Below are 23,288 nucleotides of genomic sequence, written 5' to 3' on the forward strand. Positions count from 1 at the left end.
CAATCGAGGTTGAGGGAGAAATCCACAAAACTAATACAGCTTCTTCAAGGACTGCTAAATGTGAATTCGCCGGTCAAGGTTGCAAGATTTGCTTTTTGGGTCAAGGCAGTAGGGGCGGCCACAGGGAACCAATCTCGGTTAAGTTATTAACGCACTTTATCCAGACTAGTAACTCTCCCCTGACGTGCTGCATTTCCCCTGCTTCTGCCGGAAACGTGGGGCGCCTGGGAATCTTCCCTAAGCTTCCAAACCCCGCCCCTGGGAGGGGAGGGGGCGCGGAGCCGGGCCCAGCCGCGCGCCTGCGTACTGCGGTCGGAGGGCCGCGGCCTGTGGGCGAGCTGGGGTCGTGGAGTACAGCATCTTTCCGGCAAATCACGCGAGATTTCGTTTACCCCGGCTCCACTACGGTCAGTGAAGCGCGAGCGGCCGCCGCGACTGTGGCTCCTGAAGCTGCTTCGGGCCTCAGCGGGGAGGGAGGAGACTCAACCAGGGTGACTTCCAGGCGTCCTCCTGGATCTACCGGGGACACTGGCGTTATTGCCCAGAACACTGAGAAGCAGAAGCTTCTTTTTGAAGCAGGTTTTGGGGTGTTTTTTTGAATTCTTGGGGGAAAGCAACCTGAGGTTTTGACGTAATTGTGTTTGAGGTGCCTTTGGAACTTTCATTTAACACAGATTAGTTGAGCACCTACCATGTGCCGGGCTTAGGGGATTGGACTCACATTTTTGTGTGTGTGTGTGTGTGTGTGTGACGGAGTCTCGCTCTGTCGCCCAGGTTGGAGTGCAGTGGCTTGATCTCGGCTCACTGCAGACTCCGTCTCCCGGGTTCAAGCGATTCTCCTGCTTCAGCCTCCCGAGTAGCTGGGATTACAGGTGCGTGCCACCACGCCCGGATAATTTTTTGTTGTTTTTGGTAGAGACGAGGTTTCACCGTGTTAGCCAGGATGGTCTTGATCTCCTGACCTCGTGATCTGCCCGCCTCGGCCTCCCAAAGTGCTGGGATTACAGGCGTGAGCCACCGCGCCCGGCCTGGAGTCACATCGTTGAAGAAAGCAGACGAGTCCTTATCCTCTTAGCGCTGACGATCTGGGCAGTTAGTTTGAAATTCTGGGCCAGAGACGCAAATTATGATCAAATTCCATATAAAGTGGTTGGTAGCAGGAGCCATAGGGCTCAGTGAGGTCACTGAGAAAGGGAAGAGCCAGATAGGAATTTCCACATGCAAGACTTCGGGAGGGGAAGGAGGAGACCAGAAAACCGGAAGGGGAGGAGAAGACTGGCAGAGAGATCCAGAAAGACATGTGATTTGTTTGTTTTTTGATACAAAGTCTCACTCTTTCCCAGGCTGGAGTGCAGTGGTTGGATCTCGGCTCACTGCAACCTCAGTCTCCAGCCTCAGCCTACGGTGTAGCTGGGACTACAGGCGCCCACCACCACGCCTAACTAATTTTTGTATTTTAGTAGAGTGGGGTTTTGCCATGGTGGCCAGACTGGTCTCAAATTCCTGGCCTCAAGTGATCCTCCCACCTCAGCCTCCCAAAGTGCTGGAATTACAGGTGTGAGCCACGGCGTTGGGCCCGGAAAGACATGTTTTATAACAAGGTGTGGTCAACAGAGTTGCTAGTGGCAGAAAAATTGCACGAAATAAGGGTATTAAAAGGTATTAAGAAGCTAATGTGATTGAAATAGTAGGTGCCGCGTTGGAGTATGGGTTCTAGCGTTATTACAAGTTTTGCGACCTTGGGCGAATTATTCAATCTTTCTGTGCCTCTTTTTTTTTTTTTTTTTCTCTTTTCTCTTTTTTTTTTGAGACGGAGTTTTGCTCTCGTCACTCAGGCTGGAGTGCAATGGCATGATCTCGGCTCACTGCAACTTCCACCTCCCGGTTTCAAGTGATTCTCCAGCCTCAGCCTCCAGAGTAGCTGGGATTACAGGTGCCTGCCACCTCGCCGGGCTAATTTTTGTATTTTTAGTAGAGGTGGGGTTTCGCCATGTTGTCCAAGCTGGTCTCCAACTCCTGACCTCAGGTGGTCCGTCCACCTCAGCCTCCCAAAGTGCTGGGATTACAGGCTTGAACCACCATACCCGGCCCCTTTTCTCATCTATAAAATTGAGAGGATGATATTACCAACCTCACAGTTTTTTGGGGATGGGGGTGGGGGAGGTGGTTTAAACAGGCTAATGAATGAGTCTTTGCTCAGTTCCTGGCGTTTAGGAATATTAAGGAAACAGGTTGACAGAAGGGACTTTTTCCAAGTTCCCACCTGGTTAGAACCAGGACAAGTATGCTGTTCTTCCTAGTTAAATGATCTTTCTCTTTTCCAGGCTGCAAGGTAAACACTCAACACACTCTTTATCATCACATCAGAGCAAATTCATCTGTTATTATTTTGGAATATTAGCACCAAGTAGGAATAGCATCCCAGGCAAATAGGATTTGCTGAGTTTTTTTTCCCCTACTTGGGATGAATTTAGCAATCTACCCTTCTTTCAGATCTTGGAACTTGGTGTGTCTTATTTTAGCTGTTAATTTTATGACTAAATCCAGTTATCCATGTTTTATTTTTATTATTTATTTATTTTTTTGAGACGAAGTTTCGCTCTTGTCCCCCAGGCTTGAGTGTAATGGCTCAGTTTTGGCTCACTGCAACCTCCACCTCGCAGGTTCAAGCTATTCTCCTGCCTCAGCCTCCCGAGTAGCTGGGATTACAGGCGCCCACCACCACGCCCGGTTAATTTTTGTATTTTTAGTAGGGCAGAGTTTCACCATGTTGGCCAGGCTGGTCTCAAACTCCTGACCTCAAGTGATCCACCTGCCTCAGCCTTCCAAAGTGCTAGGATTCCAGGTGTGAGCCACCGTGCACAGCCAAGTTATCTGTATTGTAAATGTGTGTTTTTTTGGTACTGTGGAGGGATATCATACAATTATCCTGTATTAATTGTAGTATTTGACACTTGAAAAGTTTCTAATTTAATACAGAGTGGGAGAACTTTAATACTATATTTTTCATGCTGATAAGCAGTGTTTGGACAAATCTATAATATACATATTAATATTTTAAAGAAATAAAGCATACCATTGACAGTAATTAGATAAGAGGGCAAATATGACATTTCATTTGGAAAGACTACTTTGAAAATTTAGCCATTATGGTTCTATTACTACTTAAGGACTCTTAGACCCACTTAATTTGGAAAACTTTGGCTTTTTAATCCTTATATAATTGACACATATGGTGATTCTGTAGAAAGTTTTCTTTTTAAAACACGTGTAGCCCTACATGGCATTATGGACCTCTTGGTGTGATGAATGGATGTGGCACCACCCTTAAAGATTCTTGCCTAAAAAATTGAACCTGAAGTAATCAAGCCTCTGGATGTAACTAGCAGTCATAGATAAGGGAAGGAGATAGAAGAGACATTTCCTTCTTTCTTTAAAAGCTAGTCATTTACCTTGTGATGGTAAATGACACCATGAGGAAGCAGTCAAAGAACATTCTACAGACAAAGTAATGAAACAAATCAAGGGCATGAAATAGGGAAGGGAGACTCAAACTGTAGTATGTGGACCTTGAATTCTGATTTTAATGAACCAAATGTAAAAAGACATCCTTGAAACATCAGGAGATTTGAATATGCACTAGGCATTAGATGATGATAAGGAATTACTTGTACTATTACTTCTATTAGGTGTAATAATGACATAGTGTTTATGTTTAAATCTGTGATGGCTGGGTTTTGCTTCAAGGGGGAGTTGGAAAATGTAATATTTTAGCTGGGCAACATAGCGTCCAGTAGGAGAGGATAGTCACTGAGGGCAACTAGCTGTTCTGTCACAACCAGTGAGATTATACAATCATTTGCCACATGATGATGGTTCAAACAATGACAGACGATGAGCCTCCCATAACATAATGCAACTGAAAAATTCCTCTTGCCTGGTGATGTCATAGTCATCAGAACATTATAGTGCAATTACTTTATTTATTTATTTATTTATTTATACATACAGGGTCTCACTCTGTCACCCAGACTGGAGTGCAATGGCGCAATCTTGGCTCATCACAACCTGTGCCTCCTGAGTTCAAGCGATTCTCCTGCCTCAGCCTCTCGAGTAGCTGGGATTACAGAAGTGCACCACCATGCCCAACTGATTTTTGTATGTTTAGTAGAGACAGGGTTTCACCATGTTGGCCAGGCTGGTTGTGAACTCCTGACCTCAAATGATCCACCTGCCTCAGCCTCCCAAAGTGCTGGGATTACAGGCATGAGCCACCATGCCTGGAGTATTACTTTATTTTTTAAGAAATTTAGTGGGGCCAGGTGCGGTGGCTTATGCCTATAGTTCCAGCACTTTGAGAGGCCGAGGCGGGTGGATCATGAGGTCAGGAGTTCGAGACCAGCCTGAACAACATGGTGAAACCCCGTCTCTACTAAAAATACAAAAATTAGCCAGGAATGGTGGCATGTGCCTGTAATCCCAGCTACTCGGGAGGCTGAGGCAGGAGAATCGCTTGAACCTGGGAGGCGGAAGTGCAGTGAGCTGAGATTGCGTCACTGCACTCCAGCCTGTGCAACAGAGCAAGACTCCGTTTCGAAAAAAAAAGAAAAGAAATTTAGTGTAGTCTGAGTGTATAGTGTTAATAAAGTCTAAGTAGCCTACAGTAATGTCCTAGGCTTTCACATTCCCTTACCACTCACTCACTGACTCATCCAGAGGAACTTCTAATCTGGTAGGCTCCATTCATGGTAAGGTGCCCTATATAAGTATACCATTAAAAAAATTTTTTGTTGTTGTTTTTTGGGGGACGGAGTCCCACTCTGTCACCCAGGCTGGAGTGCAGTGGCGCGATCTTGGCTCACTGCAATCTCTGCCTCCAGGGTATAAGCTATTCTCCTGCCTCAGCCTCCCAAGTAGCTGGGACTACAGGCGTGCACCACCTACCCACCGGCTAAGTTTTTTTTTATTTTTGGTAGACACGGGGTTTCATCATGTTAGCTAGGCTGGTCTGGAACTCCTGACCTCAGGTGAACTGCCTACCTTGGCCTCCCAAAGTGCTGGGATTACAAGGGTGAGCCACCGCGCCCAGCCCATTTTTAAATCTTTTACCCCATATTTTTACTGTACTTTTTCTATGTTTAGATACACAAATACTTACCATTGTGTTCCAGTTGTCTGCAGCGTTCAGTACAGCAATATGCCATATAGGTTTGTACCCTGGAAGTTATAGGCTAAACCATGTAGCCTAGGTGTCTAGTGTCATCTGTAGCATGTAGGTTTGTGTAAGTACACTTTGATGTTCACACAATGATGAAATCACCTAATGTCACATTTCTCGGCATGTATCCCAGTAGTCAAGCTGTAGAAAGCACTCACAACAGTGCTTGGCACATAGTAACACTAAGGGCTTGATTTTCTAATTTTCACTGGTGGATAAAGTAAGCAAAGTGATTTTCAACAAGTCAGATAGTGCTAGTACTGGAACTTCTTTTGCTTCCTTCATTAGCTCAAATTGTAAATCCAGAATAAACTGGCTAGATGTAGTGGCTCACACCTGTAATCCCAGCACTTTGGGAGGCTGAGATGGGAGGATCACTTGAGCCCAGGAATTCAAAACCAGCCTGAGCAACATAGCAAGACCTCATCTCAAAAAATAAAACAAAACAGAATGAACTGATCCTTTACTTATTGGCCATATTGTGATATAGAATTTCCTCTAAGGTAAGGATTTTTAAATTCCTTTGATACGTTACTTTTATTGTTAGCTAAACTATAAAGGAATTTCCGTTTTTTGTTTTTTTTTTTTAATTCACCACTGATAAGAAGGCAAAGGAATTTCTATTTTGATAAACAAATAGAAGAGCCTTTGGAAATTTGGTTACGTGGCTGGGCTTGGTGGCTCATGCCTGTAATCCCAGCACTTTGTGAGGCTGAGGCAGGCAGATCACTTGAGGTCAGGAGTTCAAGACCAGCCTAGCCAACATGGTGAAACCCCGTCTCTACTAAAAATACAAAAAAAAAATTAGCAAGGCATCGTGGTGTACGCCTGTAATCCCAGCTACTTGGGAGGCTGAGGCAGGAGAATCGCTTGAACCGAGGAAGCAGAGGTTGTGGTGAGCTGAGATCCTGAGACACGGCACTCCAGCCTGGGTGACAGAGTGAGACTCCATCCCCAACTCCAAAAAAAAAAAAAAAAAAAAAAATTTTGATTACATATCAATTAAGCAGTTAGTGTTTTTTTTTTTTTTTTTTTTTTTGAGATGGAGTCTCGCTCTGTTGCCCAGACTGGAGTGCAGTGGCGGGATCTCAGCTCACTGCAAGCTCCGCCTCCCAGGTTCACGCCATTTTCCTGCCTCAGCCTCTGGAGTAGCTGGGACTACAGGCACCTGCCACCACGCCCGGCTAATTTTTTTGTAATTTTAGTAGAGACAGGGTTTCACCGTATTAGGCAGGATGGTCTCGAACTCCTGACCTCGTGATCCACCCTCCTTGGCCTCCCAAATTGCTGGGATTATAGGCGTGAGCCACCGTGCCCAGCCGCAGTAAGTGTTTTTATTTTGCCACTAGATTAACTGCTAGCTCTGGAGGAATATATCATGTTGTTTGTTTTGTTTTTTTCTTGTCTTTATTTAAAAACAAGTCAAGTGCAGTACTGAGAAGGAGGAAAGAGTAGAACAAAGGGGTCTGACCTGTTACTGACTGTGAATAATCAGTTGAGATAACTCACTACCTTTGGACCAGCCTTGTGGTGTTTTCTTTTAATCGAGCTGTAGGAGGCTTATTCATGATGGTGTGCTTGAAGATGAGAATTATCTGATACCAAAAACATTTTGCCCCACTTGGGCCGGGTGCAGTGGCTCATGCCTATAATCCCAGGCAGGCAGATCGCGAGGTCAGGAGATCGAGACCATCCTGGCTAACACGGTGAAATCCCCTCTCTACTAAAAATACAAAAAAATTAGCCGGGCACGGTGGCGGGCGCCTGCAGTCCCAGCTACTCAGGAGGCTGAGGCAGGAGAATGTCGTGAACCCGGGAGGCAGAGCTTGCAGTGAGCAGAGATCACACCACTGCACTCCAGCCTGGGCAACAGAGCGAGATTCTGTCTTCAAAATAAATAAATAAACAAACAAACATTTTGCCCCACTTAATCTTCAGTGAACTTGTTCCTATTAGTTAAAAATTCTAACTAGATTTAGTCTTTCTTCACGTATTTGCTTTAGGAGGCAAACTGACAGGAGAGTTTATCTTTTTGGATCCTAAATGTGATTTTTCTCCCCTTCATTGGGAAACACAAATGGACTTCTTTTTTATTTTTAAATTGTTGAATACTTCAAATCTTATTTGTGATTTAAAATTTTTTCTATTTATAGGAGTATTTTATACAGAAATCTTGTGAAACCACTGCCCAACCAGAGCGATGATCGTTCAAAGAGTGGTACTGAATTCTCGACCTGGTATGTATTTGTGATGAATGAACAGCTGTGATCTTTGATAATTACTAATGCAAATGGAGGAATAAAAACTAATGTGATGTTCATGTGGTAAATTAAGGTAGTAAGATATTAACACTAGTAGAGGTATTAGAAGAAACTCTTTAAATGATGTGATAGTTTTCAAGTGTTAGCTTATCAAGGCCATTTTTAAACAGTGTACTGGTTTTTCAAGTGGTAACTTATCCAGGCATTTGTTGATGAAATAAAGTTATTTTGGAATCGTAACATCTGAAAGGTTACATTACAAATATACGTGGCTTTTATTTCTTTAGAGTATGCTATTATTGGTCTTAAAATTTGCTTTTCTTTTTTATGTGAAATGTACTAACTTATATCAGTGCTGACATGTAAACTGCATCATAAAAACAGGTATGGAAAGAACCTGAGAGATTTGGATCACTGCTGCCCACTTGGGGAAATCACTTAAGTTTTCTGAACTCAATTTTAGTAAAATGAGCAGTTAGATTAAGATCTTTATGTACTATTCCCACCTTATAAATGTAATAATTCTATGAAGAGTAAATATGCATTAAACATATCTGAAGATGAGTACCTTCTACTGGTAACCTTTCCTTCTTACAAATTTTTCTCATACCTCAAATTTTCTAATTTCCTACTTCCTATTTTTTCAGACTTTATTATTATTGCTTTTATATTCGTTTAAGTTTCTATAATGATGATCTTTTCTTACAAATTTTTCTCATGCCTCAAATTTTTTAATTTTTTAATTTCCTAATTTTTCAGACTTTATTATTGTTACTTTTGTATTCCTTTAAGTTTCTATTTGCTTCTTAAAATGAGGAAGGAAAGTTTAGTCGCACTCCATCCTGGGTGACAGAGTAAGACCCTGTCTCTAAAAAAAAAAAAGAAATACGTACTGAGTCATTTCTATAGTTACAGAAGAATTACAAAACAATATAGATTTACTTGTGCCTGTTTTTTTTTTTTTTTTTTTTTTGAGACAGAGTCTCGCTCTGTCATCCAGGCTGGAATGCAGTGGCACGATTTCGGCTCACTGCAACTTCCACCTCCCGGGTTCAAGCAATTCCTCTGCCTCAGCCTCCCAAGTAGCTGGTACTACAGGTGTGCACCACCATGCCTGGATAATTTTGTACTTTTGGTAGAGTCAGGGTTTTACCATGTTGACCAGGCTGGTCTCAAACTCCTGACCTCGTGATCCACCTGTGCTGGGATTACAGGTGTGAGCCACCGCACCTGGCCCCTTGTGCCTGTTTTAAAAGGAAGTGCTCTGAATCCTAGAGTGACCCTTTAATAAGTATATCCCACCACTTTGGGAGGCCAAGGTGGGCAGATCAAGAGGTCAGGAATTCGAGACCAGCCTGGTCAGCATGGTGAAACCCCATCTCTACCAACAATACAAAACAGTAGCCAGGCATGGTGGTGCGCACCTGTAATCCCAGCTACTCAGGAGGCTGAGTCAGGAGAATCACTTGAACCCAGGAGGTAGAAGTTGCAGTAAGCCGAGCTCGTGCCACTGCATTCTAGCCTGGGCGATAGAGCAAGACTCTGTCTCAAATAATAATAATAATAATAAATAGTAAAGTAGCTTTTTTTAAGTTTATATTTTTGCCTAATATTTTAGGAAAAAATGGTAATCCAGTGGCAGAGAATTTCCGAATGGAAGAAGTCTGTTTACCAGATAATATTAATGAAGGACAAGTGCAAGTTAGAACTCTTTATCTTTCTGTGGATCCTTACATGGTAAGAATCAGGATGTTGTAACTTGGTGAAAAATAACTTTATTTTATTATTTTTTGTGTTGTTGTATCTGAATTTTATTGTGCAGTCCCTTATAGATTGGTAAATATTTGAGCAGTTATATATTGATACTTTTTAATTATAGATTGCCTTCGTTTTTATTCACTAGTGTAATAAGGAATGTTGTAGAGGGGACAGATAATAGTAGCACATGTATGTGATTCAGGTGCTTTCAAATGTTCAGATTACTTCCTGGGAGTAAACAAAGCTTGAAGATAGTAAAATAGGATTGCAAATTCAGTAAATAAAGCTTGAAGATGGTAAAATGAGATTGCACATTCTTTCAGATCCACTTTATAAGAGAGGCTATGTATGAGATCTTTATTTATTTCTAGTTGACCTCCTTTTCTTTACTTTTTCTTGTTTTTAAGAGATGAGGTCTAGCTATGTTGCCCAGGCTGGTCTCAGTTTTGCTGGGCTCAGGCAATCCTCTAACCTTGGCCTCCTTGAAGTGCTGGGATTACAGGCATGAGCCACTGTGCTCAGCCCTGTATTTGATCTCTTTTTGAAAGGAACAGACTCACTTATGCTACTTCTAGATAAAGAAGATTTATTGAAAACGCATATATTGCCGAAGACTGCAGATAAGAAGCCATTAGGCACAGGGACTTTGGCTCTATGAGCTGGTGTCTTGCTTTACTTTTCCCAGAGGTCATACAGTCTCTTCTTTACTTCTAACTTTTTCCTATGGCCATGAAAAGCACAGCTCTATATGTCAGTTTACCCCCTGCTATTAAGAGTCTCGGCTGGGCATGGTGGCTCTTGCCTGTAATCCTAGCACTTTGGGAGGCCAGGGCAGGATTGCTTGAGCCCAGGAGTTCAAGACCAGCCTGGACAAGAGAGTGAGACCCCACATCTACAAAAAATTAAAAATTTATACAGGTGTGGTGGCCTGTGCCTGTAGTCCTAGCTACTTGAGAGGCTGATGTGGGCGGATCGCTTGAGCCTGGGAGATTGAGGCTACATTGAGCCATGATTGCGCCACTGCCCTTCTGTTCGGGTGATGGAGCAAGACCCTGTCTTAAAAGTCTCAGTGCTTGGAATCAGATTGCTGCAGTAGGGAAATTGGCCGCTGTCACCTAGGCTGGAGTACAACACAGCAAGACTATGTTGTAGGTTGTCTATTCTCTTGATGGTATCCATTGAAGCACAATAGTCCTATATTTTCTGCTAAGAGTTTTATAGTTTTGCTCTAACATTTAAGTCAGTAACACATTTTGGGTTAAACTTTGTGTATGAGTATGAGGAAGGAGTCTGTATTAATCAAGATTCTTTAGAGAGACAGAAACACAAACACACACATAGGCATGCACCCACAGACATGCACACACATGTATATGAGAGGGGACTTGTAAGAGGAATTGGCTCATGAGATTATGGAAGCTGAGAGTTCCCATGATAGGCTGTCTGCAAACTGGAGAATCAGAGAAGCTGGTAGCATGGCTCAGTCCAAGCTGGAAGGCCCAACAACCAAGGAAGCCATTGGTATACTTGTCAGTCCCAAGGCCTGAGAGCCCGGGAAGCCATGGGTGCAGTCTCAGAGTCCAAAGGCTGAAGAACCTGGAGTTCTCATGTCAGAGGGCAGGAGCAGAAGGGTGTCCTGCTTTGCAGGAGAGAGAGAGAATTTGTCCTTCACCTGCCTTTTTGTTCCATCTGGGCTCCTGTTGAATGGATGGTGCCCACCCACATTGAGGGCAAATCTTTGCCACATAGTCCACAGACTCACATGCTAGTTACCTCTGAAAACACCCTCAAGGACATACCCAGAAACAATGCTTCACAAGCCATCTAGGCATCCCTCTATCCTGTCAAGTTGACACCTAAAATTATCCATCACAGGGCCCAACTCATTCTTGTTTGCAATCTTAAACTTCCTGGACTCAAGCGATTCTCCTGTCTCAGACTCTCAAGTAACTGGGACGATAGGTGCAAGCCCACCACACCTGACCTAACTTCATTTTTTTGCAAGTGAATATACAGTCATGTCAGCACTTTTTTTTTTTTTTTTTGAGAGACCAGAAATATGTGACCACGAAGTGACATGAACCAGCACTGTTTGTTGAAAAGATAATTCTTTCCTCATTGGTTTGTCTTAGTACTCTTGTGGAAAACCAGTTGACCATAAATGTGAGGGTTTATTTCTGGACTTTCAACTCTATTCTATCAATCTGTGTATCTGTCATGCTAGTACCTCGCTCTCTTAATTACCGTCGCTTTGTAATAAGTTTGAAATGAGTAGGCCGGGCGCGGTGGCTCAAGCCTGTAATCCCAGCACTTTGGGAGGCCGAGATGGGCGGATCACGAGGTCAGGAGATCGAGACCATCCTGGCGAACACAGTGAAACCCCGTCTCTACTAAGAAATACAAAAAATAGCCGGGCGAGATGGCGGGCGCCTGTAGTCCCAGCTACTCGGGAGGCTGAGGCAGGAGAATGGCATGAACCCGGGAGGCGGAGCTTGCAGTGAGCTGAGATCCGGCCACTGCACTCCAGCCTGGGCTACAGAGCGAGACTCCGTCTCAAAAAAAAAAAAAAAAAAAAGTTTGAAATGAGCAACTGTGACTCTTCCAATTTGATTTTCCTTTTTTTTTTGAGATGGAATCTTGCTCTGTCATCAGGCTGGAGTGCAGTGGCGCTCTCTTGGCTCACTGCAACCTCTGCTTTCCAGGTTCAAGTGATTCCCCGGCCTCAGCCTCCTGAGTAGCTGGGACTACAGGCGCATGCCACCACACCTGGCAAATTTTTTTTTTTTTTTTTTGAGAAGAAGTTTCAGTCTTGTTGCCCAGGCTGGAGTGCAATGGTGCAATCTTGGCTCACTGCAACCTCTGCTTCCCAGGTTCAAGCAATTCTCCTGCCTCAGCCTCCCAAATAGCTGGGATTACAGGCACCTACCACCACACCTGGCTAATTTTTTGTATTTTTAGCAGAGATGGGGTTTCAGCATGTTGGCCAGGCGGGTCTTAAACTCCAGACCTTCAGGTGATCCACCCACCTCGGCCTCTGAAAGTGCTGGGATTACAGGCATGAGCCACTATGCCTGAACAATTTTTTTGTATTTTAGTAGAGATAGGGTTTTAACCGTGTTGGCCAGGATGGTCTTGATCACCCAGTTGGGTGAGCCACCCTGCCTGGCCTGTTTTTCTTTTTTAAGATTGTTTTGGCTCTTCTGGGTCCCATGAATTTTCATATGAACCTTAGAAACATCTTGTCAATTTCTGCACAGAAGATTTTGATAGGGATTTTGATAGGGATTGCTTTGAGTCTGTAGATCAATTTGGGGAGTATTGTCTTCTGTGATGATTCATTTTATGTGTCCACTTAACTAGGCCATGGGATGTCTAAATAGCTGGTTAAATGTTATTTCTGGGTGTGTCTGCAAAGGTGTTTCTAGAAGAGATTAGCTTTTGAATTGGTGGACTGAATAAAGCAGATGTCCTTCTCTAATGTGGGTGGGCATCATCCAGTCCATTGAGAGCCTAAGGAGAGCAAAATGTAGAAGAAGGTTGCTGGGCATGGTGGCTCACACCTGTAATCCCAGCACTTTGGGAGGCTGAGGTGGGCAGATCACCTGAGGTCAGAAGTTCAGGACCAGCCTGGCCAACGTGGTGAAACCCCATCTCTACTAAGAATACAAAAATTAGCTGGGTGTGGCGGCAGGCAACTGTGATCTCAGCTACTCAGGAGGCTGAGGCAAGAGAATTGCTTGAACCCGGGAGGCGGAGATTGCAGTAAGCCAAGATTGCATCATTGCACTCCAGCCTGTGTGACAGAGCAAGACTCTGTCTCAAAAAAAAAAAAAAAAAAAAAAAAGAAAAAAGGAGAAGAAGGTTGAACTAACTCTAACTGCTTAAGCTGGAGCATCATTCTTCTCCTGTCCTCGGAGTTCCTGGTTCTCAGGCCTTCAGACCTGGACTAGAATCTCTACTGTCAGCTTACCTGCTCTCATTCATTGGAACCACACTGCTGGCTTTTCTGAGTCTTCAGCTTGCAGATGGCAGATAATGGGACTTCTCAGCCTCTCTATTGCATGAGCCAATACCTTATAATAAATCTCTTCATATATATGTATGTATGCTGTTGATTCTGTTTCTCTGGAGAATTCTGATAAAAACAATATCCTAATACACTGATCCATGAATGCATGATGTCTTTCTACTTATTTGGGTGTTCATTAATTTTTTTCAATAATGTTTTGTAGTTCTGAGTACAAGTTTTGTTCTTTTTTAAATTTATTAAGTATTTCTTTTGATGCTATTATAAATGGAATTTTTAAAAAATTTGTTTTAAGATTGTTCATTGCTAATGTAGAAATACAATTGATTTTTGTATATTGATCTTATATTGTTCAACCCTGCTGAACTTGTTTGTTAGTGCTAATAGTTTTTTTTTGGTGGATTCCTTAGGATTTTCTATGTACATGATTATGTCATCTATAAATGTAGTTTTACTTCTTCTTTTCCAATATAGATGCCTTTTATTTCATTTTTTTGCCTAATTACCCTTACTAGAATATCTGGTATAGTATTGAGTAGAAGTATTGAGAGTACACATCTTTGTCTTGTTCCTGATCTTAGGGAGAAAGCATTCAGTCTTTCACCATTAAGTATGATGTTCATTGTGGGATTTTTTTTTTTTTTTTTTTTTTTTGAGACGGAGTTTCACTCTGTTGCCCAGGCTGGAGTGCAGTGGCATGATCTTGGCTCACTGCAACTTCTGCCTCCCAGGTTCAAGCGATTCTTCTGCCTCAGCCTCCCGAGTAGCTGGGATTACAGGCATGTGCCACCATGCCCGGCTAATTTTTGTATTTTTAGTAGAGACAGGGTTTCACTATGTTGGCCAGGCCGGTCTTTGAACTCCTGACCTCATGATCTGCCCACCTCGGCCTCCCAAAGTGCTGGGATTACAGGCATGAGCCAATGCACCTGGTTCATTGTAGGATTCTTGTATATATCCTTTATAAGATTAAGGGAATTTCCTCCTATTTCTGGTTTGTTGAGTGTTTTTATCATGAAAGGGTGTGGATTTTTTTTTATTGGTGTGAAATATATATAATAATTTAATTTACCATTTTAACCATTTTTAAGTATACAATTCATTGGCATTAAGAACATACACACAGCCAGGCACGGTGGCTCACGCCTGTAATCCCAGCACTTTGGGAGGCCGAGGCAGGCAGATCATGAGGTCAGGAGATCGAGACCATCCTGACTAACACTTTGAAACCCCATCTCTACTAAAAATACAAAAAATTAGCCAGGCATGGTGGCGGGTGCCTGTAGTCCCAGCTACTTGGGATGCTGAGGTAGGAGAATGGTGTGAATCCGGGAGGCAGAGCTTGCAATGAGCAGAGATCTTGCCACTGCACTCCAGCCTGGGTGACAGAGCGAGACTCCATCTCAAAAAAAAAGAAAGAACATACACACACAGCACATTCACAGTGTTGTGTGGCCATCACCACTTTCCGTTTCCCCCAGCAGAGGTATTGGATTTTGTAAAACGCTTTTTCCATACCTATTGACAATCGTGGTTTTTGCTTTTTATTCTATTGATTGGTTCATTATTGTCTTAGTTTGTTTTATGCGCTTATTAATACATTACCACAAAGTAGATAATTTATTAGGAACAGAAATTTATTTGGTTCATGGTTCTGGAGGCTGAGAAGTTCCAGAGCATGACACTGGGATCTGGCAAGGGCCTTCTAACTGTGTCTTCGCATAGTGTAAAGTAGAAGGGCAAGAGCATATAAATTGAGTAGCTATACAGTAGAAGAAAGAAAAAAAAGAGGCTAGGCACAATGGTTCATCTCTGTAATCCCATCACTTTGGGAGGCCAAGGCTGGAGGATCACTTGAGGCCAGGAATTCAAGACAAATTTGGGCAATATAGCAAGACCACGTCTCTACAAAACATTTGCCGGGCACAGTGGCTCACGCCTGTAATCCCAGCACTTTGGAAGGCTGAGGTGGGCAGGTCGCCTGAGGTCAGGAGTTCAAGACCAGCCTGGCCATCATAGTGAAACCCTGTCTCTACTAAAAATACAAAAAACATTAGCTGGGCATGGTGGCAGGTGCCTGTAATACCAACTACTCAAGAGACTGAGGCAGGAGAATCGCTTGAACCTGGGATGCAGAGGTTGCAGTGAGTCGAGATCGTGCCATTGCACTCTAGCCTGGGTAACAAGAGTGAAACTCTGTCTCAAAAAAAAAAAAAAATTAACTAGGCATGGTGGTATGTGCCTGCAGTCCTGGCTACTCGGCATGCTGAGGTGGGAGAATCCCTTGAGCCCAGGAGGTTGAAGCTGCAGTAAGCTATGATCACGCTACTGCACTCCAGCGTTGGCAGCAGAGCAAGATTTTGTCTCTGAAAAATAAAAATAGACTGAGCATGGTGGCTCACGCCTGTAATCCCAGCACTTTGGGAGGCCGAGGCGGGCAGATCATGAGGTCAGGAGTTCAAGACCAGCCTGGCCAAGACGGTGAAACCTTGTCTCTACTAAAAATACAAAAATTAGCTGGGTGTGTTGGTGGGCGCCTGTAATCCCAGCTACTCGAGAGGCTGAGGCAGTGAATTCCTTGAACCCAGGAGGTGGAGCTTGCAGTGAGCTGAGATTGCGCCACTGCACTCCAGCCTGGGCAACAAAGCGAGACTCCATCTCAAAAAATATATAAATAAATAAAAGAAAGAATAAAAGAAAGAGTGCAAGCAAGAGCATGGGGAAAGAGCCAAACTCATTCTTTTATCTGGAACCCACTGCTGCCATAATGGCATTAGTCCATTCATGAAGGCAGAGCCCTCATGACCAAATCACTTTTTTTTTTTTTTTTTTTTGAGACAGGATCTCACTATGTCCCTTTAGCTGGAGTATGGTGGTGTGATCACGGCTCGTTGCCCCACCTCGAACTCCTGGAATCAAGTGATCCTCCCACTTAAGCCTCTGGAGTAACTGGGACTATAGGCATGTGCCACCATGCCTGGCTAATTTTTATATTTTTTGTAGAGACAGCGTTTTGCCATGTTGCCCAGAACTCCTGAGCTCAAGCAATCTGCCTTCCCCAGCTTTCCAAAGTGTTAGGATCACAGGTGTGAGCCACCGCACCTGGCCAAGACCCTTCTCTTAAAAAAAAAAAAAAAAGATTTTAGGGGAGGAAAAATGATGGAACAATAGGATTATAATATGAATTGAGTTAATGATCTTCACTTAGAACACTCCCAACTTCAAAGCAAAAACAAAAACCAAAAAACATCTTTTTCCTCCAGGGAAGTAAATATTTTGTCTACTTACTCATTTCATGCTAGAAAGCACCGTCTTGAGAATTTTGCCTCTGCGAAGTCCTGTGGGTCCCACCTCCTAAATACCTCTCAATTCAGTCCATATCTTAGTAGTTCCAGAGAAGTCTACCTACTCTGAATTACCATTGTTTCTTTCCTAATAGGGTAGGTACCCTTGCATACACACGTTGCCCCTTTAAGCCATTTTTCACACTGCAGCCAGAGTGCCAGAGTGATTCTTTTTATAACAGCAACTAATTGTGTCACCTTGCTTAAAGTGGTTTAATGGCTTCCCATTGGAATTGAGACCAATCAGCCTTGACATGGTCTAAGAAACTACATAACCTGGGCTAGGCGCAGTGGCTCATGCTTATAATCCCAGCACTTTGGGAGACCGAGGTGGGCGGATAACCTGAGGTCAGGAGTTTGAGACCAGCCTGGCCAACATGGTGAAACCCCATCTCTACTAAAAATACAAAAAATATTAGCCAGGCGTGGTGGCACATGCCTGTAGTCCCACCTACTTGGGAGGCTGAGTCAGGAGAATCGCTTGAGCCCGTGAGGCAGAGGTTGCAGTGAGCCGAGATCAAGCCACTGCACTCCAGCCTAGGCAACAGAACAAGACTCTGTCTCAAAAAAAAAAAAAAAAAAAAAAAAAAGAAGCTGCATAACCTGACTCCTTTACCTGTCCAGGCTCAGAGAAACCTGCCAATTACCCTCACACTGTTGCCTCAGGGGATGTCTTTCTTTTGTAACACATCAGTGCCCCCTTCTGCTTAATCTTTGTATTAATCATGTTTTTAATTTAGTGTATTTTAGGATGTTTTCACATCTTAGGGGGCTTGTGAATCCTAGAGTAACTGTCCCTGGCAGGATTTGCTTATTTTTAGAGATAACAACTTGCATTTGAGTCTTGCCATTCATAAACAAACCAACCAATCCAAAGCCCATATCCCTAAACTCCTCCTGTATCTAACTCACACTCCCCTGCCTTAAATCACCCCAGGGCCAGATGCTGCACAACTTAAGAACCACCCCTGTATATCAGAGCTCTCTGATGTTATTAAAGCTGTCATGTAATCTACTCAAGGTTACCTACCCTGCCTTGCCCCTTCTTCCCTGTGGAAACCAAAGATACTTCCTCCAAAAAAAAATAAAAAAGACTCTGGGCCATGCTCTTCCTCGCTCCTTTGCCCTCGTGACCAACTCTCATGCTTCCCCATACGACCCTTCTTGGCATATTGTGTCCTCCCCTCCTTGGCAACTGTAAGAAATTCTTCTTTCAAGGCAGTTGTCTTCGTATCTATCATTTTACCATACCTGGTTAAAACAGAGTCCCGGGTACATATTAAAGCAAGCCTTCATACATGTTGGCCCTCTATCTAAAAACCTCCTCCCACTCCTTTCTCTTTACCTGGTAATCCCTGTTATTCCCTAGATGCCTGCTTTAAAGAGATTTCCTTTGGTAAATCACCCTGAACCCTCAGACTCGTCTAGACCTCTCTTTTATATTTTCCTCTTGACATTCAGCATTTATCCCAATTGAAAGTAATAATTACTTGTGTGTAATTGTTAGATTATCTGTCTTCCCTAATGAAAAGTCAGTTTATGGTCTGGGTGCCATGGTTCATACTTATAATCCCAGCACATTGGGAGGCTGAGGCAGGAGATCACTTGACCCCGGAGTTTGAAACCATCCTGGGCAACATAGAAAGATGCCATCAATACCAAAAAAAGGAGTGTTAAGGTGCACCAGTCACTCTGGAGGCTGAGGTGGGAGGATCACTTAGCCCAGGAGGTCGAAGCTTGTGGTGAGCCGTGATCGTGCCATTGCACTCCAGCCTGGGCAACACAGTGAGACCCTGCCTCAAAAAAAAACAAAACAAAAAAACAAAAAAGTTTATGAAAACAAAGTTTTGTATTTATCACTATCTCCAGTGACTAGCATAATGTTTATTCAATGTTAATTGCATAAAGGAAGGAAGAAAAATCACTTTGGGATACTTCCACTAGACATTCTCTATGCATCATTCCTTTAAAAAAATAATCAGACTGAGCAAGGTGGCTCATGCTGGTAATCCCAGCATTTTGGGAGGCCGAGGCGGGTGGATCACTTGAAGTCAGGAGTTTGAGACCAGCCTGGCCAACATGGTGAAACACCGTCTCTAGTAAAAATACAAAAATTAACGGGGCATGGTGGCATGCGCCTGTTATCCCAGCTACTTGGGAGGCTGAGGCAGGAGAATCGCTTGAGCTGGGGAGGTGGAGGTTGCAGTGAGCTGAGATTGTGCCACTCCATTACACTGTAGCCTGGGCGACAGAGAGAGACTCTTGTCTCAGAAAAAAAATAAAAAGAATTGGCTGGGTGTGGTGGCTTGGGACTATACTTCCAGCTACTTGGGAGACTGAGACGGGAGGATGGCTTGAAGCCAGGAGTTCAAATCCAGCTTGGGCAGAAAGCAAGATCCCCACTCTAAAAAATAGAAAAACCCTAAGCACCTTTTTGTTTTTTTTTTTTTCTTTTGAGATAGAGTCTTGTTCTGTGCAGTGGCACAATCTTGGCTCACTGCCACCTCTGCCTCCCGGGTTCAAGTGATTCTCCTGCCTCAGCCTCCTGAGTAGTTGGGATTACAGGCGTGCACCACCATGTCCAGCTAATTTTTGTATTTTTAGTAGAGACTGGGTTTCGCCACATTGACCAGGCTGGTCTCAAACTCCTGACCTCAGGTGATCTGCCTGCCTTGGCCTCTCAGAGTGCTGGGATTACAGACATGAGCCACCAACCACACCAGGCTTCTTAAGCAGCTTTAAAAGGGAAAAGGGAGTCTAACAAACGTTAACTAATTGAGATTTTATATCATTCCAATTCACAACTAAAATTAATCATTATGTGTACACAGTATTTTACATGATTATCCTTAATGTACATCTACAACTTGGCTTTCATATTGTTTTTAATTTTTTAAATTTTTTATTTTCATTTGATAGAGAAGATAGAGAAGAGGGTTTTACTTGTTGGCCAGGCTGGTCTCAAAGTCCTGGCCTCAAGCAATCCTCCTGCCTCAGCCTCCCAAAGTGGTGGGTTTATAGATGTGCTTTCATATTCTTTAAGTGACTTTAATGGGAAAACTAGTTCAAATATTTTTATTTTGGTGGTTAATAACATTCTGTTCTGTTGACATCATTTGTTTAGCTATAGGGAATTACTTGTGTGATATTGTGATTTATAATAGGAAGTATTTGGTCTTCTTGCTCTTTGCTGGCACACAATTCCTAAAGCCTTTGGAATCTCCAAGGTGTCTTTTTATATTCTAATGAGATGACAAGTGGTTGGGGGGCTCCTGGATAGCCTCAGGATGGGGGCTGGTTACCAGGGCAACCAACCATATGCTCAGAGAGTTGGAACTTTTATTCGGTTTAATCAATCATGTCTATATAATGAGGCCTTCATCAAAACCCAGAAGGACCTTGTTGAGGAGTTTCCAAATAGCTGAACACATGGTGATTCCTGTAGGGTGGTGCACCTGGAGAGGGTGTGGAAACTCTGCACCTTTTCCCATACGCCTTACTCCATGCATCTCTTCTATTTGACTGTTCATCTTTTTTTTTTTTTTTTAAATTAATTTTTGTTCTTTGTCTTTTTTTTTAATTTTTATTTTTATTTGACTATTCATCTATATCTTTTGTAATATCCTTTATAATAAACAGTAAATGTAAGTAAAGTATTTCTCTGACTTCGGTGAGGTGCTCTAGCAAATGAAACCAAAGGAGAGAGTAGAGTGGGGACCCTGATTTGTAGCCAGTTTATCAGAAGCACAGACCATAACCTAGGGCTTGAGATTGGCATCTGAAGTAGGTGCAGTCTTGTGGGACTGAGCCTTTAATCTGTGGGACCTGACACTATATCCAGGTAGACAGTGTCACAATTGAACTGAATGGAATTAGGGGACACCCAGTTGATGTCCTCTGCAGAACTGCTTGGTTGGTGTATGGGGAAATACCCCACCACATCTGTTTTTAAAAGTGTTGAGTGGTGAGTGAAAGGAGGAAAAAGTAGATTTTTTTCCTATATCTCAGAGAACTTATTTCCGTTTTTCCTACTAGCTGTGTTTAGTGTCAGGCACTTGGTCTGGCCAGTGTCTATGGCTGCACTTGCTTTTAAGGAATACGTGGGAGGTGGCACACAAGCAGAAGCAAATGTATTCTTACAGAAGCTTCTGCATCAGTTCTCTGTTTCGTCTTTTACGCGGTTTTACCCGGGTACACTGAACCACATGGGATCAGGCGTCCTTCCATGTTTTCCACTTCCTGGTCCATGCTGTGGTCCTCTACATTTTGGATTTCATGATAGAGGCAAGAGTGAGCCACAGAGGAAGAGAGCCTTGAGTACTACCCAGAGAAGTTGTTAGCTCTCCTCTTGAGACGGGGTGTGGTCCCACTGTGACACTCTTGTCTTCGAGGGGTGAAGAGAGCACTCATCTGAGGTTAGGGGGCATGAAATAGGGAGAGTCCTTGGTCTGAAGTTGGGATGAGCAACTGTATAAAAATTACTTCACTACTTTTTGGGTTATTTCCACTGGGGAGACAGAATCCTTAGCCTGAAAGAAATCAAGTTTTATGGTGTATGTGTTGCTAGTTTGTTTTCCATAAAAAATAGTTTTATAGTATCAGCAACATGTGAGTGTACCTAATTGGCCACAATCCTTTGACACCATCAAAACACTATTTTGTATTACTTTTTGCTAGTATAATGTGTATAATATTACTTCAATTTCCTTAAGTAATTCTTTAAAATTTTTAGCTTTATTTACTAGCATACGTTTCATGCATTTAAATGTACAGTTCAGTGACTTTTAGAATACTCACAGAGCTTTCTTTGCAACTGTCACCTCAATTTTTAAATTTTTTATTTAAAAACAAATTTATTGACAAATAAAAATTGTTGCCAGGCGCAGTGGCCCACACCTGTAATCCCAGCACTTTGGGAGGCCGAGGCCAGCAGATCACAAGGTCAGGAGTTCGAGACCAGCCTGGCCAATATAGTGAAGCTCCATCTCTACTAAAAATACAAAAATTAGCCAGGCGTGGTGTCGCGTGCCTGTAGTCCCAGCTACGCGGGAGGTTGAGGCAGAAGAATCGCTTGAACCCAGAAGGCGGAAGTTGCACTGAGCCCAGATCGTGCCACTACACTCCAGCCTGGGTGACAGAGTAACACTCCATCTGCAAAAAAAAAAAAAAAGTTTATGTTTATGGTATGCAACATGATGTTTTAAAATGTTTACAGGCTGGGCGCGGTGGTTTATGCCTGTAATCCCAGCATTTTGAGAGGCCGCGGGCGGAACACCTGAGATTGGGAGTTTGAGACTAGCCTGACCAACATGGAGAAACCGCGTCTCTACTGAAAACACAAAAGTAGCCGGCCGTGGTGGCGCATGCCTATAATCCCAGCTACTCGGGAGGCTGAGGCAGGAAAATCGCTTAAACCCAGGAGGCGGAGGTTGCAGTGAGCCTAGATTGCACCATTGTACTCCAGCCTGGCCAACAAGAGCGAAACTCCACATGAAAAAAAAGAAAAGGAAAAAAAAGAAATATGTTTACATTGTACAGTGGTTATATTATGCTAACATGCTAATTAACATGGATTACATCACATACTTATTGTTTGTGGTGAGAACACTTAGAATCTACCCTCGTGGCAAGTTTCTTTTCTTTTTTTCTTTTCTTTTTTTTTTTGAGACGGAGTTTTGCTCTCATTGCCCAGACTGGATGGAGTACAGTGGTGCGATCTCAGCTCACTGCAACCTCTGCCTCCCGGTTCAAGTGATTCTTCTACCTCAGCCTCCTGAATAGCTGTACAGGCAACCACCATCATGCCTAGCTAATTTTTGTATTTTTGTAGAGATGGGGTTTCACTATGTTGGCCAGGCTGGTCTTGAACTCCTGACCTCAGGGGATCTGCCCTCCTCAGCCTCCCAAAGTGTTGGGATTACAGGCGTGAGCCACCGTTCCCAGCCAGTGGCAATTTTGAAGTATACAATACATTGTTATTAACTATAGTCACCATATTGTTTCAGGTCTTATGTTTAAGTCTTGAATGTATTTTGAGTTGATTTTTGTGTATTGTGTGTGATATATTACTTATTATATACTTTTATCATTGGGTAAATTAGTAGAGTGGTTTGACATTATTGGATAAAATTATCTTAATGTTTTCTTTTTCAGCGTTGTAGAATGAATGAAGACACTGGCACTGATTATATAACACCTTGGCAGCTATCTCAAGTCGTTGATGGTGGAGGTGTTGGAATTATAGAAGAAAGCAAACACACAAATTTGACTAAAGGCGATTTTGTGACTTCTTTCTATTGGCCCTGGCAAACCAAAGTTATTCTGGATGGAAATAACCTTGAAAAGGTGATATATATATGAACGTATCTGATTTTTTTTTCCCCTGTGCAATTCTTACTTTGTGCATTTGATATTCAGTTGTGTTTGTAATCAGGGAAAAATAAAAGCATATATTTTCTTTTAGCTAGCTGCCAAAATGCGGAAAGCCTTTGTTCCTTTTCCACTGTTAGCTGTATAGGGAAGTTTAAATTTTCCTTCTGAAGGTTTGATAATTGAGCCTGCTAAAATAAACTGACAGTAAACAGATTAACAGGAGAAAAACCATTTTAATTCATGTATGTGCACTGGAGCCTCACAGAAGAATAGAAGACTCAAAGGAGGGACCAGATGGTTGAAGGTTT

At 43.0% G+C, this 23,288-nt stretch overlaps 1 protein-coding gene across 1 annotated transcript in view; it reads left to right on the plus strand.

The window, feature by feature from the left end:
• Positions 1-289: 289 nt before the first annotated feature.
• The window catches only part of PTGR2 (prostaglandin reductase 2), a 35,245-nt gene continuing 12,246 nt past the window's right edge, over positions 290-23,288 (plus strand). Inside the window, exons 1-4 of the mRNA XM_025392001.1 lie at positions 290-407; positions 7,372-7,455; positions 9,098-9,216; positions 22,762-22,953. Of these exons, the coding sequence (XP_025247786.1) occupies positions 7,419-7,455; positions 9,098-9,216; positions 22,762-22,953 (348 nt within the window). The 5' untranslated portion in view covers positions 290-407; positions 7,372-7,418. The remainder of the gene's footprint in view (positions 408-7,371; positions 7,456-9,097; positions 9,217-22,761; positions 22,954-23,288) is intronic.

This window comes from Theropithecus gelada, chromosome 7b (assembly GCF_003255815.1).
Source record: "Theropithecus gelada isolate Dixy chromosome 7b, Tgel_1.0, whole genome shotgun sequence".
Classification (NCBI taxonomy): domain Eukaryota; kingdom Metazoa; phylum Chordata; class Mammalia; order Primates; family Cercopithecidae; genus Theropithecus; species Theropithecus gelada.